Source organism: Apteryx rowi, unplaced genomic scaffold (assembly GCF_003343035.1).
Source record: "Apteryx rowi isolate R43461 unplaced genomic scaffold, aptRow1 scaffold_161, whole genome shotgun sequence".
NCBI classification, from domain to species: Eukaryota; Metazoa; Chordata; class Aves; order Apterygiformes; family Apterygidae; genus Apteryx; species Apteryx rowi.
Genome location: NW_020447875.1, coordinates 969,172 through 996,111, shown reverse-complemented (window position 1 = coordinate 996,111; position 26,940 = coordinate 969,172). Strand labels below are relative to the sequence as shown.

General features: G+C 37.6%; 1 protein-coding gene across 1 annotated transcript in view; it reads right to left on the bottom strand.

Annotated features, from left to right (window-relative positions):
• The window catches only part of EPB41L4A (erythrocyte membrane protein band 4.1 like 4A), a 132,881-nt gene that overhangs the window by 33,673 nt on the left and 72,268 nt on the right, over positions 1–26,940 (bottom strand). Inside the window, exons 8-12 of the mRNA XM_026059900.1 lie at positions 23,862–23,950; positions 23,422–23,485; positions 12,305–12,396; positions 11,282–11,359; positions 7,255–7,367 (exon numbers count right to left, since the gene is read on the bottom strand). Coding sequence (XP_025915685.1) covers positions 7,255–7,367; positions 11,282–11,359; positions 12,305–12,396; positions 23,422–23,485; positions 23,862–23,950 — 436 coding nt within the window. The remainder of the gene's footprint in view (positions 1–7,254; positions 7,368–11,281; positions 11,360–12,304; positions 12,397–23,421; positions 23,486–23,861; positions 23,951–26,940) is intronic.

The window sequence follows — 26,940 nt, the reverse complement described above, 5'->3', positions numbered from 1 at the left end:
TTCAATTTGCATGTCCTCTTTCCATCTCAATGGCAATTTCAGTCATTTCTRACAAAACTGTTCCCATCTCTAGAAGCAGATGTTATGTAAAACAACAAAACATCACCACTAATGATGTATCTCAGTCCTGGACAGGACTCTTAGGGTGTTCATTGAAGATAATGAAGGATTTCCATTATCTATTGATTGAAACCCATAAAACTGATAGCAAGAAAATGCTAGGTCTTTTGGAAAGATGTAACARCACCATAGTGTTAATACAGTGCTGGAAACTCAGAGCCTTTTGGTTTGGCTAAAACTATAACTGAATGCCTAAAATCAAACAGGGACTCAATTCTGCATTGTAAGTTTTCTCCATAGCTTGTTCAACTTCCCACATCACCCCTTTAACATACAAAGTCTCTGGGATCTATTCTATTTCAACACAGGCATTTGAGATGCCCTAAGGTATTTTGTCTGGACATCAATTGCCCCTCCAGAAGGGTGTGGGTCTCCTACAGGCTACATCTGCTAGTCTTCTGCAGATGTCTCGGATACAGTAGAGGGTCTCAAGTGGCATTAGTCACCTTGTGTAGGCAACTCAGTCAAGCCATTTAAGTCTTTGACTTTACCACTTTTCTATAACGCAGTTTACTACTTTCCCTACTTAGTTTTTCAGACTAGTGCCCGACAGGGGAGCTGCCAGGGTCCTGTCTTGTACATCCTTTGCTCCTCTGAGGTAAATACGGGCAGAAAGTCTTTGTACCCCCAAAGAAGCAAAGATTGTGACTCTGTCTGCTCTTTTTATTGCTTATGCAAGTTTAAGGATTAGGAAGAATATGGAATATTCTAAATAAAGAAATGCAGAATGCACACAAATTCATGGACAGAATTGGAAGTACTATTTAGGTATTCTGAATGAACACACTATTTTATACAGGAAGCATCAACCAACTTTACAGACTCAATGAAGCACCGTACATATATCCACACAATTATTTTCTGTTTTCAAGAACAAAGCAATAGCTACACTGCCATTAAAACCCACTTGGTAAAAGGACAGAACTACTGACAGAAGAATTAATGGTTTAAGAAACCCAAAAGCTTTTTTGGATGGATGTGGATAAGAAAACATGCAGAACAAAAACCTTCAACCTTCATTAAAGGCATAAAAAACTGCTACAAAAATTTTTGCTGTGACCTCTAAAGAGAGAGGAATACCTACAGTCAAAAATAACAAATAAAGAAAGATGACAGCAAATAAGAACAGGAAAAAGAAATTTATCGACTTTAAGGAAGACATCAGCAGTGAAACTAAGATGGAGTAGGTCAGTGTTAAACTATGTTATACTATAGGATATGTCAGGGTTCCTGATCCCCCACCCCACCCTTTTTGGTGCATTCAGGTACATTTGGCTTGCATTTGCCATCAAACATTCGAGATCGCAAAACCACTATTATAACTTGCCCTTATATAACACTGTTCTACCAACATACATGTCTGTGTGATACAGTATTCCTAATATAAGAACAGACTCCAGAAAAATTGTCCAAACACTAACCCCATTGCCGTATCTTATCTATATTACTGTTTCTCACGTGCCAAGGTAATAGGCCTCTCAAAAATACCTTAGATAGCCAGAAATTTTGAACATCTCACTTGTTGCAGGTTTTCCTGGTTGTTTTGCCTTTTGTTAAATAAAAGTTACAGTCAGTTTTCACTGAACTGAACTTTCTCAACAATGTGAATGCACATGCTTTGATTTGCTTTTACAGCAATCTTGATCCCAGCTTTTGCATTCAAATTTAAACAGACCATTAGATTTTAAAAACTCCAAAAAGTGTGTAACTTCAGGAGCCCAGCAAAACTAATTACGTCATGTCTGTTTCTCATCAATTAAACTCATTTCATTGACATTGCCTGGAAGTAGTGCTTATATTTAAATCTGTTAACGAGGGCAGAAGATAGCAGGAACAAAAGGAAAACAGTTAGTAAGAGTTCATGCTCTGCACTGCATGTTACTAAGAGCTTATAAAAGTGGATGGACTTCTGCATGTCTAGGCAATAACATAGCTTAGCTTACTCTGTGACAACATTTATTTACCAAATGAATTTCCAAACCAGTAGTCTCAAAGGTTTTGTTTACCTCACACCATACACATGAAATGCAAAAGTGGCCAAATCCATCCTTCTACAAAATCTCTGACTTTAAAAAACCTTTAAAGTTAGTAAATCATTTCACAGCTTCTCTGGTGCTAATTTACCTCAGGCAAAAGTCAGTTTATAGAGGTACCTGTCATATAGTTATCATCCCCTTCAGAAACTGTCAAAACCAGTTCCTGTATTTGGGTCATAGACCATAGAGAAATGTGTATTAAAAACTCTTTAATGCAGGTATTGCTAGCCATTCAACAGGACCTTGTTTCGCAGAATGGAGCAATTTTCCTCTGAAGTAGCTTATTGTTCTGGACAAAACAACAAAGGAAAAACATGAATATGAGTCAATTGACTTTTAACTCTTTTACATCAAATTAGTGGTTTTCAACTTTTTCCAATGCAAATCCCTTCTGAAATTTCACACCCTGATACAATGCACACACATTCTGATGCAGTTTTCTGCAGCCCCCTTAGAAGTGTCTACAGACCATGGTGCTCAGTGAAGACCGGAGCTGTAAATAATGGACAGTCAGATTTCTGGCAACCAAATCTTTACTCAAACTCAAAATTTCTGTTTTATGGATTTGAATACAACAGCTATTCAGACAGAAAGATAAAAATATGATTTCCTAAGTCAATCCTTTATTTCAGCATACTAACCTACACATCTTTGAACTATCTCCTGCGTTAAGAGAACTCAGATAAAAAAAACGGCTGTTCTATGCGAATATACATATTCCAGGTGGCTAATCCTCTCACTAGAACTGTGCCCTTCTTGAAGCCCAGGTTTCTGAAGATGTGCAATTATGCAGAAAACACAGGAAGTTTCTACTTCTCATACTGTCAGAGAAATTCTTGTGTGCTCTGCTTGGAAAGCTCGAAGTAAATACAGAAGTAAATAATAGTATCCCAACATCCATTTTCTAAAATTTAACTTTTAAACCCAGTCTAATGGTTTTATGGGAAAAGACTCACGACTGAATGCTCAAAGCCAACTGTTCTTGATAACATGACGGAGACGCACCCAGCAGGATAATGCTGGGGGTCTATGACATTACACAGGTTTGTACACAGGGCTGGGATTATGATTGCACGTGCTCGGGACTATCAGAACAGAGCCCTGACCCAGACCCCACAAGAGACAGTACCACAATTTTAATACTCACTTCTGATTTCCCACCTTGCTTTAAATCAGAATGGCGGCATTTATTCTACACTAGTTTAAACAACTACACAGTGTGTGAGGCAGTGACAAATCAAGTCCTCAGTTACCAAACAACAGCAAACACTAAGCAATGCATTTTCCACTGCTGAATAAACTCAGACGTGGGGCAGCAGGTTTGGTCATATAAATGTTTTGCAAGAGGTTCCTGAGGAGCCTGGGGTAAGGAAGGTTTTCAGCGGGCAGCTGTATGCACTATTGTGAAAGTCGAACAAAATGTCAGTCTCATCATAACAGAATAGGACAGAACAATGCGAGATCCTGTTCCGCTGTTTGAGTTTATGATTTATAACCAGAACAAAATGTAATTGTAACTCTTTCTTAACTGAAATGAAATTAAGAGAATATGCAAACTAAACAAGCTATGCATATCTCAAGTTTGAGCTTTTACCCCCCCCCCCAAAAAAACAAACCCTCTTCTCCCTCTGAACACCAAATTAAAAACTAATCTAAACATACAGGGAGGAAAAACAATTTAGTAGCATAAAAACATTGATTACACAGTCATTGAAGTTTCCTGGTCTGATTTTTCCACTAATCTTAGAACAGCTGACAAATATAATATATTAAGCAAGTGATAAAAGGGAGGTTACTGCATTTTATGCAACTCTAATCTGGTTTCTAGGAAAATAATCTGCTGTGCTAATTCTAAAATGCCTGTCCTATCAAGGGAGTCAGTCAGTGGCAGTGGCTATTACCTAAGAAAGCGAGTTTCTCTGTTCACATTATCATCTCTTTCAATCCCTCCCTTAAAGCACATATATTTTTACTAAAAATATAAAAATAAATATTTTTTATCATTGTTTTAGCATCTGCTCCAACTCCTAACAGGGAGTTCACCAAGTAGCTATAGCCCTAATGGCTTTAGCATATTTTAATGGGCCAGCAAGACAAGGAAACATCATTAGTCACTCAATGGTTCAAAAGATATCTAACCTCTACATTTAAGTGACAGGAAAAAAAGATGAAGAACACACTATACAACTGCTAATAACAGCAGAACAAGGGTACAGAAAGGAAGAACGAAGGAAACTTGAGATGTCGGAGAAGTCAGAGGGTTTAGCACTTGCATACACACCTCTACGATGGAGGCAATGCAGAATGCACGTGTTACAGCCTCGCATTCATAGGGCCACTCATTCATCTCGCTGCCCCAAAACCATAGCTGTGGCTGGGCCCATTCTTGGCACTGACAGATAACAGAAAGCAAAACAGCTAACTGAACTGGCTGCACAAAGAAAGTATTTTTCATGCATTTAATTTTGCAATCTTAAAAAGAGGAAAAAAGGTAAAGCAGCTGGTGAGGAAAGATGCTGAACTCAGAGAAGGTAGGAAGGAAACTACTGAGTAAGAACTACTTGCAAGTTGTTATTGGGTTTGGGGTTTGGGGAACAGGAGAATAAATGGAACTCTACTTTTCATTACAACAAGACAAATTTTAAGCCATATCCAGCTGGGTACTAACATAAGTGGCATTTGGCAGAAAATACCTTAAGAAATCTGTAATTTAAAGAAGTAAACAAAATTCGGCCTGTTACAAATGCTGAACAGGGCATATTTAATCTTATTATTCCATAAGAAAAATAAAACTAAAAAGACTAGCTATCAATGACAACCACTAATGTAATCTCACTGTGTTAAAGAAATGTTTATTTTAATAAGCAATGTCATATTATTCTCTCAGACATTTCAGTCACAGAAAGTTTTAAGTATCTCATGAGACTATTTATAGCACCAATCTCATTTCTGAGGTCAAAATTATTTTGTAGAAGTAAAATCTACAGTGGATTAGTATTTTTAACCAAGTAAAATATATCAACAAACAAAACTTGATTTATTGTGTTACCTGGACTCAACATTGCCGCATCTAAGAACCCGTTTATGTGAAAAGGGGAAGACTTATCCTAATGAGATGCAACAGTGTCACATGGAGGAGAAGCAGCATTAATCTGCCCTCAGTGTCTGAGAATCCATGTAAATAGAGAAACAGCACAAGCTTTTTATCAACGTGAATGCCCAAATACAAAATGAAAAGATAAAGACTCAAAAATATCCTTATTTATAGAGAATGATGTAGTTTGAACGATGTGGCTCACTTCTCTTACCCCAAATATTAAGTGGGATATGAATCAAATTCCTTTTACTTAAAAATCATTTCGGGTAATACACCCTCACCAGTGGAAAGGGACTGCACATTCAGAACACACAGGTAATAAATTAAGTTGAATTAAAAGCAAAACAAATCCCTAACATACCAGGATGCAGGATACAGATTACACAAATACATATGAATAAGATAGTGAAAAAGTAGACTATTTTATTTTGGAAGTAAAACAAACAAATTAAATCCACCAAAACAACAAACATGCATTGCTCAGCAAATTCTGCATCACCTTACCTCAGTAAAATAGATTATAAGAAGGTCTCAGTTTTCCTCACAGTTAGTTAGGAGGCCACAACAATCCATGAGCACAACACATACACACCCCTACAGCAATACAGACAGACATGCAGTGCCTGTGCTAAGGCAGAGATTATTTCCAATGACAAGTTTACCTCTGAATAGCTATAAAGTTTTCTGCAAAACTGAACTGGAGAGCAATGAGGTGGGAAATGCCATACATCTGGAACTATCACCTTAAGTATGGTGTATGTATCAGTATGGTACGGCCCAGCTGAACAAAAGCCTAAGTTCCTAGGTTCAGGAGGGAACAGCTTCTTCAGTGTTTAGGCACCCATTCACAACTGCAGGCACTGCAAAGAGATACCATAATCCAAATGCAAAGCAGTCCTTCCCTTCTTATACTTAATGCCAAAAAAATCTGTTGTAAACTGCTTATATATTCCAGGGATAATACTTGTAATGACACTACACTTCAATGCCCATTGCAGCTAACAGGCAGAACAGGGGCAGAAAATTTCTAGACACACTAACTTTGCTTCTGAATCCAAAGATGCCATCCAGAATCAACACAGGTGATTTCCAGATGTATATACCAGCTTTCTTTTTAAAAATGGTGACTCAAAAGTTTCTGATGCTGTATTAACCTGTGATAAAGAGAAAGCTTACTTACATTTTAAAGCCTAAACAAGGTTTCCACAAACCACTTACACACATGCACATATACTTAACTCCATGCGCATGAGTTCCACTGAAATTTGTACAACTGCTGTCACGAGTGAAGTTAAGGGTAGGCACACAATCACATGTAGAACTGGAGCTTGACGTTAGAAAAMCTTTTTGTCCCTATTACTAGATTTCAGGAAACATTCATTGTTTTGGGTAAAGCTCCTGGGATGTGTGCTTAATCTTAAATGTTTCCTCTGATGCCTGAAAAACTTCCAGCTTCCCCTGACATTTTCAGAACGCAGTTATGACTTTCCAACTCACAAATCTGAAGCATGTTAAAACTTCAGAGGGCATGGCAATAACTTCTATTCCACTTAATATCAGAATAAAAGGATACTACACTAGTTTTATCAAACTGGGGAAAGGACATAAAAGAGAGACACCTCAGGTTAAGCAGCTGGAACTATGGGATCCCGACTAAGCAACGCAAATATAAATTCTTCAAACAGAATTTTCAAGAAATAAAAAATACGCGCTGCCTGTTTTCAAACTTCCATTTCATACTTTACATTTAGACCTACAAATATGGATTTTTATCATGTTTGATCCACTTTTTGTCACTTTGTGAATAAAAGCTGGAATTATTAGATCCATTTAAGGTTATGTCTATACTGACCTAAAAGAGAAAAAAAAGGGGGGGGGGAGAAAATGCATTTTGAGAGATCCTTGAGGATACTGCAGCATTTTTGATTTGCTTCTTGAAAACAGAATGACTCATAGGCCAAAGAAGAAATCTTTCCATAGGCACAGCATAGAAGGACTTACCGGTCTGTTGTGTTCTTTTCGGATAAGTCTTACTGCGACTTCTTTCAACACACTGGTCAGGCCGGGGAAGCTGAATAGAAAGGTCTCTGGTCATTTGCAAAGCTGTCCTGCCACTTGAAAATGCACCAAAATTACATAAAACAGAATCAGATAAACACATGGAAAAATGTAGGATCTAAGAAACAGAAAATACTTAGATTGAAAAAATGCATGTGGTTTGGGCAGCACTTTTTGTTAGCTACTCATTTCTCATGCCAACTCTAATAGCCCTGCTCTCATGATCAGCTGCATAGCACTACCCTCCCTGCTGTTTATTCCCTTCTGTTTTGAATCAGGCAATGGCAGAATCATCAACAGACTGTGCTGATCTCTCCCCTATAGCTGGTATTTTCCAGGGGAGCTAAGCAACCAAAACAGAATGGTGTTTTACTAAGAAGGGGTGAAGATAGTGTGACCTTTTGTAACCTATCTTCTAAYATACAACTTTCTTAAATAATTTGATTGCTTTATTTCCTGAATTCTTTTTGTAAATTTTTATCTCAGTAAAACACATATTTAAGGTTGTTCAGTTTCAGTCAGTAAGTGGATACTTGCTCTACCATAGGGGGGTGACGATAAAAAGGGCATGAAAAACCCATTGCAAAGCAAACCGTAATAAAGTACTCTCACTAGCACAGGCCTGACTGATATTGAATTGAGTACAAGACCTAACTCCCATTTATAGTACAGCTCTTTTCCATCACACAATGGAAAAAGTCATTAAAAGTATAAATAAGTTGTTTTATGCTCATTTTAAAGCCCCTTTCCATCTGATGAAGCAAAATAAAGTGGTCATAATACAAACGTAAACCAGGCCCCATACTCCTCCCCAAAACTCTTAGTTTGCTTCAGGAAACTTATTATACAAAAGAAGTAATTGTTAATAGTAACTCCCAACTGCTGTAACACCTGCAGTTCCATGTTTTAAAAGTAATCAGATGTCTTGCTAGGCAGTGCCAAGCAATTATGCCAGGCATTACATATGTAGATATTCTGAGCTATGTGAACAGGCTCCACTAGGATGATTGTGTTTTCACCAATAGCACCACAGGAGTAATCAGCACTGCAGAATTTTGATCTTAAAATTTGTAAAAGGATTAAAGGACAAAAAAATCTCTAACATTACATCAAAGTAATGCTGTTTTTTGATATTCAGTTTCATGTTCTTTTGTTCCCAAGTTAGCCAGAAAACATTTCCGCTCAACTTTTAAGTTCTGCATCCATGCGAGTCTTGCAAATTCCAAAAGCAATTTTAACAAAACCCCTGGGGATAAGACCTTCCACTCACACTAACACCTCTATGTATTAACCAAAGCATCTGATCTTAAGATAGGGAAATTGTTTTCTTGGTATCTGCCTGCCGCCCAACAAAAAGTACCTGGAAAATTAAAAACAAAACAAAACAAAACATACTATTACAGTCCCAATACATACACAGTCCAAGAACAGAATTATGGCTGCTGCTCTGACCTAATGACGTATGCAGTCAGAAAATACTGTCACTGCCTTAGGTGCCTCAAAAGCTACAAAAGGCAAAGAAGGAGGCAAAAGGCAAAGCTGAAGGATAAACAAAGAAAAGATACTCCAGGCACATGAAAATGCTGTTAGCTATGGTCATTGCTCTGCATTCCAAGGAGAGTTAATGTGTCAAACACCAACTCATTATCACTTTTTATGATTAATACTGGGTAATCAATATGGTGTAACTAGATGTCACATTCCAATTAACTAGAACATCTGCTCAGATCAGGGGAAAATCCTCAACAACCACTACAGTAAAACAGGGAACACTATACTAGAACAAAGAGCTATACTTAGATATGTTCTAGACAAAACTAACATTAAAAAAATTGCTGGCAGTAACAATCACTCCAATGTGGCAATTCAAATCACAGATCAACATTGGAGCTGTTAATAAATAAATAAATAAATAATAATAAAAAGAACCATGTCCAAGAGAAAAGGGATTTAACGTACCAGTGGCAGAAATGACTCAAGTGTAGTAACTGCCACACTGTATTTTTTAATATTCGTAGGAAGGTCCTGGTAAACACAAAACTTTCTTTTCCTACAGCACATAATCTGCCATGCTCCCATCGGCTGAAATGGTCCAACCATTCAGTACTCTGGCAGAAATTCAATATATTCCATACCAGATGAGGTTATGCCATCAGGATCAGACTGGAAACCCCAATGGCAGTACAATCAATCCTCCATTATTTAGAGTAAGGGGAAGCTGGCACACAGCAGATAACATGATAAGGCAAATACATCGGAGGGGATGGCACAGAAATACACCAGTGATCCTGCCTGGACACAGTCCAGACTCAAACAAGCTCAGGCTCAGCACAGGCAGAGTTATCTCTCCATCTGTAACACTTTCCCTACAAGCTAGATCTTAAATCCTGATTGACAAGGGACAAGTGTAAGAGAGCTACTACTGCACACTACTATTAGAAGCTACTACAGCTACTAACTGCAATCCAGGAGTCACTTGACAAATAAAGAGTTATGGTTGTTGATTTTAGGAGATCTTCCTAGGAGACAGTGACAAAGAACTGCCTAACAAATAACGATCATCAATGTTACCTATGGTAACATATGTACTTCTTGAATGATGGTGGAAATACAAATAGCAAAACGACAGACAGACAAGACAAAAAATAAACCTAAACGCTAAACAAACTGCTGCATTTATAGGACATGGGAAAAAACCTCTAGAATTTGTGAATATAGTATATACAGCTCTTTCACCCAGCAGCTTCAAAACAAACACAAAAGATGAAAAACTATTTTTAGACTCACTTGATAAACAGGGCAAATGAAGATGGAAAAACAAAGGGGCTTAGCTTTCAGATGTGATTTTGATTTGCTGCTCCTCAYCCTCCTTTTCAGGTTCATTGGATATGCACTGAACATGCAATTCTAAACCAATTCTAAAAACCAGACCATAGATTATTTTCCTCAAAATTGTTCAGCCAATGTGACAGAATAGATTTAAAACAGGGGTCTCCAAATGCCAAATCCAGTGTCTTACTAACTAGACAAAGACCCTGTTGTTTCAACAGACTTAAGGACCACAGGCTCAATAAAAATATTGGGTTTCTGTCATATTTCTATTTTTTCTCTGTCCCATCCCATCTGCTAGTCCTTTGTGATTCTGCAGCTAGAGTTATCTTAAGACCTCTCACATCTTCCTCTGCACCACAGTATTAACTGTCCTTTATGTCACACTGTCTAGTTGGTTAACTCAGGTTAAAACTGAGAGTAACTGCTCCCTGTACACCCTTTGCCTTAAAGTTTGCTGCTTCTTTCAGACATAACAAGGGCTTGCAGGCTTGAAAGCTTACCTGTTTTTTCCCAGATACTCCAGTCAGAAAAGATATCCCCATCTCCCTTCAGATCTTCCCTCACTTACATTGTTAAATCAGCAGGGCTACAAAAGCATTACTGCTACAAGACGAGACACAACCAACCAGATCAACAGCCCTTGCAATAGCTCAGTTACAACGCCCGAACAGCTGTGAAGGAGGGCCTCACAGTTACGGATTTTCAGCACTGTTCTGTAGCACCTTTGCTAATTCCCTGAGGACAGCCAGCATGCCTCCCTGCTTTGGTATTCCTCAGTTGTCAGAAAAAAACCTTTAGGACATGAAAATAATTTCACAACCTATAATGAGATTTTAACTTTAAGCACTGCCAAGGTTCCTCTCACTTTCACTATCGGCTACAGCAGGTCCTAGACAGCTGTGGCAATCTGGACAACGAGAAGTAACTTTTACATTTGTCCTAAAACTGCCTTTCAAGGCCTTGGACACAGACAAATGGAGTCAGCTAAAGTGGTCCTGAGTCTCCCTTTGTGAACAGGACTGCTCTGAGTTATAGTCTGGGTGGGGCAAGACATAACTGGTAACTGGAAGACAAGAGAAGAAACAGGAATAAAGAAGGAACTAATGGAACAAAAGGTTATACAAAGAAATAAATTCACCTGTATCGATGTTTATAACCTATGGATCCAAACTTGCTGAATTTTCTTGACAGAGAGTTTGACTCATTTTCTGGCATTCTACATAGTTTGAAAAATAAAACAGAGTAAGTTCACATTGATAGGTCCCAATTAGACTCCCTTTCCTAAGAGGAGAAACAATAAATACGAACTTGAAGTTCTGAAAAATCATTTTCTGTTAGCTTCTCTTTATCCCCTCCAGACAGACTCTTAACAGGTTCAGAGTTCCACAAAACCGCGTGTTTATGCCCTCATCTTTTGATTATATCTCTCTTATTTTAGGTCTACTATAAACTGTTGGCAATAACAGCCTTTTGCTCAATATGTCACACTGGCATGCAAAACCACCACAACACAGAAATGAGACTGTAGCAGGAATTCTGAGCTTACACATTTAAAATACTGTTAAAGCCAACCCCAAGCATTCCATGAACAGACTCCTAGATAAAGACCCTTGCGTACTTTTAGTAGTGATTTTGCAATGGTAACCAAATGTGTTTTGAGAGGTATAACACTGGAAATGTTTTATACACTTCAATAAATAAGTAAAACATTCTAAAACTTCAAAGAGTCATTCTATCAAAAATTCTGCACACTGCAAAGAATGCTGTTCAAAAAATCATAGGCAATAGTAACATGTGAAATCTAAAAGCCTGAAGTCAATGCTACTACAGAGAATTTGATGGTTACAGCTTAAAACCCACCATATACATATGTGGATACTTCTGTTACCACATACTTTATGCAACTTCAGATATGCTGTTTCAAAAAGAATTCTAAGACAGAATGAGCCACTGAACTACTGACAGATTTTTAAATGATTGTTTTATATCATCATAAAAAAGGAAGGCATCAACTTTTAAGAGCATTCTATAACTAAGAGGAAACAAGAGTTGTCAGGTAGCAAGTCTGTGTTACAACACTTGTAGCTATAGCAAGGTTCTTATTCAATGTAGTATCCCTCATTTTGGTAATGAAATCACATTAAACTTCAGCATCACTCACCTGAAAAATGTGTGATGTTCTACACAGCACTTCCAGAGATGCTTGCATGTAGTCTTGTTACGTGCTTCAAAAAAGAAGGAAGTTTCATTGCACTGAAAACAAAACAAATCAATGCAGCTATGAAGGATTCTGCCAGTGAAGTGAACTTCCATCTACTGAGCATGAGAAGGTATCCTCCTTATATCACCGTACATAAGAAAAGACATGAGTAAGAAGAAATGAAGGTTCTATAATTTTGTACAATTCTTCATTTCAAAGGTTTTTTTCGTTTCTCATTGCCTGAAAATAATTATTTAAAGGACTGATTCCTTAGACATGGAAAAATAAAAGAGCAAGGAGATTACTGAAACACTTCTGTTCCTTGATTCTGGTCCACCGATGTCAGCTTCTTTCTAACTAAAAAGCAGATAAGGTTTTCATACAGTCCATTTCTGATGTTTTCTGAAACTGCACCTCATCTGGTCAAGCAAAAAAATATATTCTTCCCAGGGCTCTGTTTAGCAGTATATAGAGGGAAGGAATAAAAGGAGCAGAAAAATGGAAGATTTGTCTTAAAATACTATGGAGTAACAATGCAAAGAGAAAATGCACAGGACATACATGTAGAGAAGAAATGAGTTAAATCTGGAAATCAAAAAGGTGAGTGGAAAGAAAGATAAAGGAATAAGATTAACTTCAGAATGATTCAAAATACTTGAAAAAAGGGGTCAATGCAAACAGACTTAAAATCCACCTGCAGAGGGAACAGTTATAGGAAGAAAGACAACAAAAAAGAATATTCAAAAGCTTAAAGTCTATTCACAGGAAACTGGCAGTCAGTACAGCAGATATGAAGAAACCATGAACCACAGGGAAATATGAAAGAAGTTAGACATCTACAAACTGTGAAATACTTCCAACAGACAAGAAGAACCACCAGAGAAAGAAATATGGGACTTGCATTTATGTTCTTTGCTTACTGAAACATCCTTCCGGTGACATATATTACAGGAGGCACAAATTTGACCTAAAACTTAATGTGGGTATACATACACTTTGTAATGTTTTAATTTTGTGGAAGGTCATAAAGTCACGAGAACTCAGTGTGAAATTGCAACCCGTCCATGAACCATGATACCTGCACTACCTATACTACAGGCAACTACAACAAACCCGTTTAACACAACTATACATTTCCTTCCCGTAAGAAAGTGGAAAATAGACCACAACTACATCAGTACCTAAGGCAGCACATCCTGCAAATGAATCAGCTGTTTCTAAGTGACATAAATAATTTCAGCTTTAAGCACACATCCAGCTCCCGAGTCAGATACTACGAAAAGAGTCCTCTTTTTGTAATGCTGACGTAAAGACCAACATTTTCAAAAAAAGAATGTTGAAAGCTTTATTCCTAAACCCATATTTAAGCACTTTTACAAATCAGACCAAACTGCTTACAGAGAGAAATAGAAACCAACCTTTATCTATTTTCTATTTATTCTATTTATATTCTCTATTTTCTTTATATTTTCTATTCTCTTTTACATTTTGATCAGGAACAAAAGCTCGCAGTTTCCAACAAGTTAAACATTCAAAACAGTTCACACAAAATACATTTCCCATTATCTATCACTCAGCAAACTTAAGTGCTTAGTTCTGTATCTGCTATTTGCACAAAGAATGAATAGTTCTGCTGACTTCAGTGCAAATTCTGCACATGGTAAGATACTGTCAGCAACAGTGACACCACTGAGTCCTAAAACCATTTCCTCAATATTGCAGTCATGGGGAGGGTATGAGTCACCCCACCTTCAGCAGCCACCTTTAGGAAAGGGATGTTCTCGTGGCAGTTATACCACTGCAGCGCCATGCGTCTGGGGGTAAAGAGTTCTGGCAGGTTTCTCGCCTTCTCCATTTCATTAGGCACTGTGACCTGAGAGCAACTTGCAAACCGTGAGCTAATTCAGCACATTCTCTAGAACGCAAAATTCCACCTCTCGCAAAGAGATCAATTACATCCGTATTAAAGGCTGTCAGGCAGCCTCACAGGATCACAAATTATCTGCTCAAGCAGCCTTTCCGGCAACTTCAAACAAGTAACAGTAAAAATGACAGAACTTTGCACATGTGGCTAGAACAACTGAGATTTCATTCCCTGACAAAAACAAAAACTGGAGACATACACATCAGCTTATTTCCTTAGTTATATTTTTGCACTGGAAAAGTTTAACGGTCTGGCTGGGACAGTCACATGAAATATCCAAGGAATGAAAATCCCCCTCCTGTCTCCTCTCAAATGCATGTTTTCCCCTCCCGGGCATCACGGCAAGGAGAGCACAGTAAGAAACACTGCCACTGCAAATATTGAAAAGTAGGATTTATCTGAGATTGCTATGTTGCATAGTATAAAAATGATTAAATATTAGATTAGTCCCATAAATATATTCCTACAGTTATTAAAAAGACAATCTCAGGCTTCATAGGGATCTTAATCTCTCTACAGGATACACAATGGGTTTAACTTGGAGCAAAAAAGGTAAAAACTAAAAACTCGAAAACTTTTCTAAAAGAAATCCAAGCACCTGGAAGCTTCATGGGGAATCTCACAGACTGCCAAGGAGAAAAATTTATTTGCGCTAGAATTTTCAAGTGCAATCATACTGCTCGTGCCCCTCCGGCAATCATGCTACCCACTGAACTGCAGCTAAGACTTTCAAGGAAGAAATGTCAAGCAGTACTTTTTCTCTGCTTATTTTACTTGTAAAAGAAACATAGTTTCAGATTTTATGATTTAATTTACACTAACATTTCTAGATCAGACTATCACCTGGTACGATTTCATATAAATCCACACAGCTCTAGTCATCTGTGCAATTTTAAACAGTAATCTCAGATCAGATCTCTGGTATTACAGACTTTCTGCAATATGATGATTTAACTTCTGTTAGGAAAGAATCCAATGACTCACATTTAATACGCAGGATCTTGCTCCTTCTTCTTTCATTCCTAAATTTTACATTTAGGCAAAGAATCCTCTGCTGCACTTACATTTATTTAATTATATATTGTGGTAGGAGAAAGTTAGGGGTTTTGTGGGGGAGTGTTTTGTTTTTTTAAAGGGACTTTTTAAAATAAGGTATTTCTGCCATTTCTTATTATTAGCCCAGTTTGAATGCCGCTGAAATTAACGGAAAGATTCCTGTTAGGGAAAAGGTTCTACTTAGTCTATTTTTTATTCTTCTTGATTTAAAGTTTTGGAATTTTCCCATATATAAAACAGATGATACATAACACCTGAAAATCAATTAGGCACCTAGAAGAAAGTATAGCTACAGTTTCTTAAGATTGAAAGATTTCAACAGCAAACACTAGTGATGCCATTCTTTGAAGAAATTATTTTCTAAAGGGAAGAAAGCTCATATCAGCTGATAAGGAAAAAAATTTTGACAATAAACTATGGGTTGAAATGCCCATACTTAGTATGCAGCAATTAAAGGCATTAGGAAGAAACAGTGCAGCCCTGCAGATCAAATATATCAACCAGGTGAGATATGGAATTCAGATTTGGAAAACAAAACCACCATCTGCAAAAAATTAGGGGAGGGATCAAGAAGCTTTCTGATGACACTCTGAGACTTATTTATTGGAATTCAAAGGAACAGCACACATCTGAAAACTAAGTATCATCTCATGATGGATGCTTGTAACGAGTCAAACAGCACAGCTAAATTTTATCAAGGACAAAGATAGGAAGTCTAAAAAATTCATTCCCAAGGTCTTCCACCAAAACAGAGGAGACAATTCATAATTCTTTTATCATTTTTCAACTTTTCTTAGAAGGATTCATTAACCTACTGCAACTAACCCCAATAAGACTCTGCATACTGCATATTTAGGTCTAGGGTTTCCTCCATTTACTTTTAAGCTGGTCTGATATATTGTAACAGTACTGTGATTACCCTCACAATTTATAAGTGCATATTTAAAAATAAAGCAGTACTAAAGGCAGTAACATCTTCTAGGTTTACTCATCCTCCCCTGAAGAAATAAATTATTTATATAGGTAAAGCAAGGATGATCTTACCCTTTAACATCATGCACCTTTTGTTTCCATTAAGAGGCAACATCTTTACCATCTTGAACGATTATAATTTCTTTATAAGTAGTGAGAGTTAGCTGTTTTTTTTTTCCTAATTATTTTAATATATTTGAACCGAAAGAAAGAGCTATTGTACTTTTAATGACGATTTATAGGAAATGACAATTCCATACGCTGAAGCTCAGTGTTGTTTGGTGCCTCACAAACTACTCTGAAAGCAACAGGATAAATAGCACAGAGTGCCCAGTGTACTGAAGGTGAGGCGGCACAAAACATGATGTTAACTGCTTCGGAGTGGTCCTGGTCCATCTGTCCACTCCGAAGTCCGTCCTCACCTCTGGCCATGCAGTCCTTCCCTCTCCTCAGCACCAGCTTTGGTGTTTGTCTCATTTTTCAGGAAGCCAACTGTGCTAGCCAATCAAGCAGAAAAAGACTTATTTTTGTACAACTTTTTCAGTCATGTCTGTGACTTGCACCAGTTCCCTTGAGGGTCAGACAAGCATAAGAACTGGGATAAGGAAGGGGGCAGGACCACACAGCCAAAGGCAGACAAGGAAGCCAAGTGCCCCTTGCAGCATCATCTAGTTGCCAGGCTGCCTATCTTCTAATCCTGAGAGAGCCAAGAAACTACACAACTGGGAGGATAAACATAAAATACTATTCTCCTTCTAAATGCTTTAAAAGCTTGTCCTGCAGTCTCTAGCACATGCTAAAGCTTGTACTGCCACAGCCTCACTACTATTTTTACCCATGGTAGGGACAGACCAGCACATGGGATGCTCATAGTTTGACTACACTACTAGCTTATAACACACTGTTAATTGAATGTGTAACCACAGCCTCTGACTGTTTTATGTTGCCTCTCGAAGCAGCTAGAAAACTGACCTGGCAGAGCATTTGAGATCTTCTGCACTAAGAGGTTGGTAACTGGTATAGCACTCCACCATTGGCTCCCCTCTTACTGAAAGCACGTTAGCAATGCACTCAAAGGAGACGAGAGCCAGAGAGCACACTGCTCTACCTAGCCTTTGCTAGGTAGCCCTGAAATGCCTCTGGGACTGCTACAGCTAGAGAATGCCTACACCGCCTTTTGCAAACAGTTCCTAGCTGGCTTTGCCACACTAATGCGATTACACAGCTTCAAGTACAGAACTGGTTCGTGTCCAGTTAGCTCAGTGCCCAGGTAGAGCAAGCTTGAGTCTGCCTGGAAGGGAAGACACGCAAATGACAGTTTTTCCCTCTGGGGACCAGAAGATCCCTTGGTTGTGAAGTTTACGGATTACTTCTACGATAACAGGGCAAAGCAAGCCTATTGTCAGCAGACTTGCATTAGCTCCATGGGGCACTGCACCTCCACTAGAAAATTTTTAAAACCCCACAGATCAAAAACATTTAAAAACCCATGCCTCAAAGCAGACCTTAGCTGCTCTAATTTATGACAGGGCATACATTAGCTCCTATCAGTCCAGGCTCTTATTCTACTTAACAGAAACTCTCTGCCAACACACAGACTCTTTCCAGTTGCACTGAATATAATTTAGCGTAAGTAAGGACCTTGCCCCATTACAAAGCACATTGCATGTGCACACACATGTAACAGAAATGTTAATACTAGCTCTGAAGCTACTGTTTCCAAACACTATTCTTTGCCAGGCCAGGCACACACCTGGATACTATCAATTGTTTCCTCCAATAGGAAATATTCTGTCTTCACATATTTACACAACGCATACCCATCATAGCTTATGTAATGGAGAATGCATTACTGGTTACACAAGGTCACCTGAAATCTCCAGTTAGATAACTATCTTTAAGCACATTATWCAAGTCAAGAATTAAAATTAATAATGTTGTGCTACTACGTATAAAGCATGTCAAGTTTTAAATCATCTCAGCCTCATATTATCTCAACAATTACAAAAAAATTACTAAACAATAACTTACAAAAAGCCCTGACATGAACACTTTAATGATACCACTTTAAGTTTACCCAGGAATTTTAATCCTAGTTCTCCTTCAAAAATGTTGACTAGTGAAGACTTAGCTATCATGACTTGAGCCATTCTTACAACTATGTGGTGACTCAGAAGATGGTTAAAAAAAAGTTATACATAATGTATTAACATCACTGTKCTTGCTCACCTCCACCGCCACTCTGGCTTAAGCGGGCAAAACCACAAATGATGCAAAAGTTATTCCTAATTCTTAAGCCATCACAAAAATCAAAATGCTGTTTTTTTCTTGAATGTAAATCTAAGTTAAATTGAACTTTAGAATAGGAGGAACATCTCTTCAGCCCCTGTTCCATCTTCTCAAGAAACTGTGCAAGAGGAACAAGTCAAATGAAGAGCTCCTGCTCTTATAACTTATATACCATAGAAGTTATATACCATACCATAACTTGAAATGGAAAAAAGTGTGTGCAGTCACGAAGGGGTATGGCTAGACCACCTTATTAATGTAATCATCTTTCAGACTTCTAAAATCTATAARAAACAGATTAAAAATAAATAAATTAATTAATTAAAAGCAAAAGTCCAGGGTCTCCCAATATAATTTAAAAGAATAAAAATCTTGTGTTCAGACAAGCTCGAGCCAGCAGAAGGGGGACAACTATGTGCTTTGGAATTGCCTGAAGTTCCTCTTACATGCACCAGTTGCTGGTAAGGCTCTTGAGAACTGTCTTTACCCACTTCACCTTATAAATTGAGCTGAGCTGGGCCTCTTTGCCTGACTAAGAAAGATTGCAGAGGAAGGCTCATGTTGCAATTGTGTAAATCGTTTTTAATTGCACTGTTTTGGGAGTTTGTTCTGACTTGAAACAAATCAAATTTCAAAATCCATCACAAAGCAAAAATTTCAGACTTCCAAAAGACTCTTCTCTTAAAATGGGAAATAATGAAAGCAATTGTTCTGCAGATTGAACTCGCTCAGATTCCCTGAAAAACAAACATGGAAAGTAACAAGTACAAAACTTTGCATAAACTCTGTGAACCAGTGAAATCATTTGCTTACATGTTCAGACACACTGTAACCAAAGTAAAAGGAACTCTTACAAAAAACAGCATCTAGTTGTGGGGAACAGAATAGAAATACATCCTACGTATGGGCAAGGCAGCTCCACCTTTGTAACTGCTGCATATTACTACATTTAAGTTCCCAGCCTATGGAACCTATCAAACCATGTTTTTTCTCTTTTTGTTTGTTTCCATAGCTGAGAGAAATTTAGGACGAAAGATGCCTTCCTTACACAGAGAAGGCACAGAGGGCACCTGGTGTACCCTTTCAATTACTCATGTCCACACACCGCCTCCATTGTGGTGAGGCTCGCTTTTGTTGCATTGGGGGCCTTCTGCAGCCACCCGCATCGCTGGAGGATTTCTAGCATGGTTGTTCAACAGACATCTAGGCTAATAGGAATTGTGCATAGGTATTATCAGATGGAGCTCTCAATTTTCTTAAGAGGAACTGCACCAAAAATTTCTCTGCAATTATTCTGCTCAGGGAATCTCTTTGCAATCTATAAAGCGGAAAGGTTCCTAATTTCATGTCGATACTTAGACATTTCACAGAAAGGCTAGCATGTTTTTAGGTCAGAATTCAGAGCATGGGTCAAGTTGGGGGACAATGAAATACTGATTCAGTGATAAATGCTACTGAAAAACAATTTCCTTCAGCTCGTCCAAGTCATTAGTCTCACAAGTCAGGATAAGCCAGGGATGACCAAATATTAAGAGCAGTATTTTGTTTATGAAAGGACAGTAATAACAGAATTAAAGGAGGCAAAAAATGTGATAATACAAGAGGAATAGTAAAAGCTAAAACCAAAATATCAATAACCATGCTAGCACACAATAGCAACAGGTATGCAGGAATAATACACATAATGAAGTTGTTAAATATACAGGAAATATTCTCATGGAAGAGATCTGAGGAAGCGCAAGAGACTACAATGCAAAGCAGGAAAGGTGAAGCACATCATTGTAAGACAGCATATATATCTTCTGTTCAGTAAGTCATCAAGTTTATGAAAACTGAAACAATGTAAAAAACAAACTCAGCAGCAGCAGTGATAAATAATTTATTCCGACATACGCACCCCACAGTGTATTCTTTGGGTAGCCTAATGACACGGAGCTGTACATTTAGAGCAACATTTTTAAATTTATCAAGGTGACAAGGGTGTTCTCTTCCACTCATTACCAGGAACTGCACATTCAAAGTCTTTTGGTAGGTTTAGAAAAGTCACAGATAAATTTATCTTAAGGAAGAACAGAGAAGTTACCATAAGTAACTCCATGCAGGAAAAAGAGCAATGCTTCACAGAGCACTAAAAGCATCAAAAACTTTCTCTTGATGAACAGGTATATCTGTGGAAGGTGTCTGTCGGTGTGAACAAAAGCAACCAGTGTGTAGACACAAACTAAAATTCAGTGTGTACAGAGTTTTCATTACAGTATGGAAACTGTAATTCATACAAAGCATTCAACACATCCAGAAACAATCTGCTATTAGTATTACATGATGTTAATTCCTTTACTCTATACCACAAAGCTCCAACTAAGAGACAAAAAAATCTCCATTATTTCACCTCTTCCTAAATCTTATCTAGTGTTCTCTCCAACTAGTTTTAATAGTCATATCCTTCCATCAATTCCCTATGGAGAGCACTCATCAGTCTAATAAATCCTGTTGCCTGGGCACCTTTTCCCTGATGTTTGGACCGTTTTCTCCTTTTCTTGCAACTGTGCTCCCTGTTCAAACTTAATTAGTAACTCCTCCTTTTGAGCACTGCTCCCTTCAAGTTTTCTTAGACTCTTACATCCACTTTCACTCTGTGCTTGGAAAAGTTTATGTATTTAATATTTCAAAGTACATCCTTCTAAGTCCATCATGTTTATTTCATCAAACGCTATTAAAGGAGAAAAGATAACTTTCCAAGATACGAAGACAAAAGTAGACACAGTTGTTCAGCTCTTCCCTGTGACCACTTTGGTGTCCTTCAAACTTCTTCATAACCTGTTAACATCCTTCTAGGAACTGAATTGCCTGGAAATGAGTAACACGTTCCAGACTTGGTATACTACATCTGTAACAAGGAAAGTATTAATTCCCTGTGCTGAAAGGTGATATTCAAGGATGTGGCATGAAGCAAAAATGGTATGTTTACTCTCCTATCACATATTGCAAACTCATTTATCACATGAAAGGACAAAGTGATAGCATTTATTCCAAAGCATGGAGGAATAAAAGAAATTTGTGAATAAAGTTTTTATGGGGTACTAGAACACATGGTCATACAAATCAACTGATGAGTTGTTATTACAACGATTTTAATCCAGAGGCTGTTAACTTATTCCAAAAATATCTTTTGATAGTAACAAGAATGTTCACAAAAAGGAAGAGGACAATATTTCGGGGCCATTTTGGCATTTCTTTAACCTGTTAGGATATGAAATAGCGTAGAAGCACTTCAAATGAGTATTAGTTGCAACGTAGATTGTAACGATGGTACACGCCCTTGTACTTACTGTTCTCTTGAACAATTTCCTAAAAATACCTGTTGGGACTTGAAATTGCCAACTGCTGTCAAAGTGTTTGTCTTATGATCATAATACTAAATGTTCACGAACTTTATAAGCCATCAACATTCACAATCTAAACTTATGTACATTTTCCAAAGCTTCCAGGTTTTCTTTTCAGCATGTTAAGCGTTTGCAATTCCAGATGGTTCAAACAAAAACTATATACATGTGACATCAAACAGAAACTACAGAAACTTAAGTCAAACTAGGACTTGTTTGTACACGAACAGGCATTCATCCTTGAAGTGAAACATTGAGAAAAGTTCTCCCAACCTTTCCCCAGCCTTCAAACAACTTTCTGATTTCAACAAAAAACATTATCTGAAATAAACTTCCCATAGACCAACACACCGAACAGAAACAAACCACTTCTGAGGAACAAAAGCAAAACTTGCCAACACATCCCCACAGGCACAAGAAATACTACACCCAACAGAACCAACAAAATCTGTCAGTGCTACACATACATTTCCCAGAATGCACTGATGCACCAATCGACTTCTTGGAAAAATCATGGGTGAGACTAACAACCACTACACAGATGAATAAACTTACATAGATGGCCTGAAAGGAGAAAAAAAACACAGTTTCCAGCAAGGAAATATTTCTCACAGAATAACTATTCTGTCTCTAAGCTTTCAATCCTGATACTCCAAGGAGACCTACAAAGTATTTTCAAAAAATACTCAGCAAACTAAACTCATAACTCAACCAGATACCAAAAATCACAGACTGAATGCAAATGTTTTATTATACTTCATACTTCTCCCTACATCCTCAACCCCCCCCCCCCCACACACACACACCCCAAGCTCTCTGTGCTCCACAGATGATAAATATCTTTCTCTTGGTTCCACTGAATGCATCTCAAAACCTCTTCTCTTCCTAGGAATCTGCTCTACTTGTTCCACAGGAATCAATATTTTTTTTCTCTCAATTGGCCTAACAGCACAATCAGGTTAAATTCTGACAAATGTGTTTCAAGCTATATAAGGTGGCTGCTTCTGTTTCAAAGCTATGAAACAACCTGTGCACCTGAAAGCTTTCTGAGTTTCCTGCTCCCCACTTTTCAGCAGGTATGAGCTTCCCCTGTAGCTTTTGCCTTGTTTAAAAGCACAATGTAATACCATAAGCATGGCATTGTAGAAGTAGTCCACTCGAATTCCTAGAGCATAGTATGAAACCATGAAAGCTTGTTATAAAATCCCTACATCAGCACTGCTCCACTGAAGTTCTCTCCCCATACCTGCAAAACACGGGCAAAAAATCTTCCTTCCTCCTTTTTCTTTGCTAAAACTGCATGCACTATCAACAACACATGACACTTCAGGGTAAAATCATTTTCTTGCAGTAACTATCAGTAAAAATAGTTTCACTTTGATGGACACACAATATTTCCCAATTAATTAAAACTGAGATTTTTTTTTTCCATTCAGGCTCAAACAAAAACTTACATCTTTTCCCACGACTCTGAGTTCAAACTGTGTTTCCTTGAAGTGAACTTTTGTAATTCTAGGCCTGTAATATTGAAAAAAAGACAGAAAGAAGTTCATGGAACTTTGACTTCATAAACAGTAAAACATAAAGTTGCATATATTTACATACAAAGACAAAAAAGGATTCACAGATAGTACTTTTTCTGCACATATGCACCAGATGTCAGCAGAAATTAACAGTATTTAAACATTTCAGCATGAGTCCAGTAAAGGTAAAATATCTTTTTCAATATTTGGATTATTAAGGAATTAAAATTTTTGAATAATCCAGATTAGGAATTCCAATTGTGAAATGTTTTTTCTAAATAAAATCAACTTTTCAAACATAAATTACAAATCATACATTTCTGTACAATAATATTATTTAAACACAGACTGTACACTTAAATTATACATACCAGAAATACTTCCCTACTTGTTTTTTATTCTTGTAGACAACAACTCCTACGGGTGTTAATCCTAAAAAATATTCAGATTTGTTTTCACCCTAGAAAATAAAACATGTCATTCAATTATTTATAGCAGCAATTTGTATCACAGTAGCAATAAGGTCTAGTGGAGGAAGCCAGTCTGATGATTGACTTGAACACATTGTTTTGTCCTTCCTGGAAAGGGGAAAACAGTACTTGATCTAACAATGAAAACTCCTATAAGAAAACTCTTATGCATAGATGCAAAGAGGCAAAAAAGAACAGTAGTGAAGGAAAGAATAGAAGTTTCCACATTCCACAGTATAAAATAAAAATAATTTATTAAAGGAATTACTTTCAGCTATTTGGCAAATGACCAAAGTTCAGAGACTAATTCTTTATTAAGACATGCTAGCAACAGACATCCTAAACCCTAGCTGAAGATACACAGTGATTTCCTGACCTACTTCACTATAGTTTAACCTCACAGCTGCTTTCTCCCTTCTAAAATAACATCACCTGTGTGCTGCTACAGAGCAGTCCTAAACAAATTAACTGCTTTGAGAGATTCAGAGCATTTTTTTCAGAATGGGTGACAACGTCCAAGAATAACAAGGAGGGGTCACATCATCTTCTCCAAAGGAAACCATTCCTGAGATCAATACCTGAATTGCAAATCATATTTGTACAGAATACAATGAAAAATCTGATGGTGAATGGCAGAAGCCCCCTAACTCCCTTATCTGTAGTCAATAATCAGAATTAGATGCACCCTCAAAGGGAAGAGAGCAGAACAGACAAGGAGCTGAGCTCTCCTGCCCCAGCCTAGATTCTTAAAGTTTCAGGTTTAAAGAAGACACAAGCTCTAGAAAATCTGAGTCTTCTGAAGTTTCTTATCAGCCCTTTTTGGATTACTGCTGTCTAATGAACGTGGAGCTTTTATCACAAATTTCTTGAGCTCATTCTGAATTAATCTGAGAAAAGCTTAAATGATTTCTGGAAGCAATTCAACAATATTCTTTTTTTCAGCAGCAATCACCAACAGTAATTAGTTAACTCATGTTTTCCCACTTCAGAGCAAAGTGCTGACTTCAGTCTTCTGTGGAACAGAAGGGGCCACCAAAATGCATCATCTCAGAATGGCTCTTTTCAACCTTTTAGAGAGTTTTGGTATTTTGGGCTCCACTTTTAGAAACATCTGTTGAGGGAAAAGTGGCAGCATTTTTACCACTTAACTTTGCTGGGGAATTGCAAAAATTGGTCTAGTCCCTCTAAGCATTCCCATTACCAATGAAACGTCTTTGGTCACACCAAGGCCTGCAGAGCAGAAGCATGAATGGGCACTGAGCGCATGAAAGTCAAATGATCCAGTTCAAGTAATACTAGCTGCTAGTTCTGATTTGTTCCAGTAGCAGCTCCAATAACAGCCAAGCTCCATACTTAAGCCTTTATTATAGAATACTATGGCAGATACTTCTCCTGGGGAGTAAGGGGAAGTGGTAACAGGAATGGTAAGAAAATTCCACTAGAAGCCTGATTTTTATTTTTGTTTATCCTTCTACCTTTATGCATAATCATTATTACCACGTCAATACCTTATGATACTGAAGGTGCTTGAAAGACTGCAGATCTTAGTGCACGAGGTCATTTACAGAGTCACTTCATGAGGTAAAAGTCAGCAGCAAAAGTTAGTTAATCTGCCTGCTTGGGAGAATACAGAAGAGCTCTGCTAGTTCTATACCAGCAGATCATGAGCTACAAAAAATATCAGCTGTGAGGCTGAGTGATTATAGAAATTATGCTTCTGTGTGGTTATTGAAGTGAGAAAGCTCAAGCTCATCTCCCTGAGTTCTGCCTGTGCTCCAATACGAACTAAGTACTAAGGGCAAGTTTATTTTCAATATGACCAGGTAATGAAAAGAATTATCTCTTTATATCTATAGTTTCAATCTTGAACAAGTAATCTTGAACTGTAATGTAAATACAATGATATTCATGGGTTAGACTTAGGCATATTACAATGCACCCCTCATAACTCAGCTTTGGATCCCTCTGCAGGGCATAAACAAACTAGGTGAAAATAAATTTTCCAGGCTCTGCAAATTTAACATAATTTTGCTGGACCATGTTGAAGCTTGTTTCAGCAACTCCCCCACCTCCTATAGGTGGGGTGGCATAGAGCACCGGATATGAATATCATTAAGCCATAATGTGGCTTAAGATATTGTGGGCTACACAATTGTCAGGCGGAAATACATACTTGATCTTTTGGCAGCATCTTGACTTCTTTATTTTCTTTTAAGTAATTTTACAAAGTACTGACATCTAAAACAGTGAACTATTTACATTAAAGCTCCTCATTTGAACTTCTGATTTTATTTTATTCAGAAAAACAAAAAACAACCCAACCCTGCCATGAGCACAATTATTCAAACAACACAGAATGATGTTTCTACAAGGAGCACATAGCCTTCAGGTGATGGCTTCAATCCAATCCCAACATACATGTTGTTTTACAAAAGAGGTAGAAAGATCTGCTAAGGCAATAGAGACAACTTGCAATGCTGCATTATATGGTAGAGAAAAAGATGTAAGCATGCTCCAACTCTTTAGCAAAACCTTCACAATGAAATTAAAAACAAATCAGACATGCCCCTACCTCACCCTTGTTTTTGGTCGTCTTTTGCAATGATACCGAAACCTTTTCAACTCTCATTCACTGTGTTCTTTGCAAAAGAATAATGTGCAAATTTTTGTGTCAGACACAAGAACTATAACCCTCTATCTTTTCTGACACTTATACTAATGCTTTCCAAATTATCATCATTGTTTTTTCCTAGTACAGTTGATTGTCTTTCATAGGAGTAGTACAATCACAATCTTTCATCTGAAAACCGTTAGGCTTCTGTATGTGTGAAAGATTTAATCCATTCAGTCTGTAAATATGTGTTTCTTCAGACTTAAGTACAATTTTTTCTTTTAAGGTATTGCCTGATGACTAGACAGTACAAATACTCTCCCCTACTTGAGTACAGGAGTTTTTTCTGCATTGCTATCAAACCTAAAA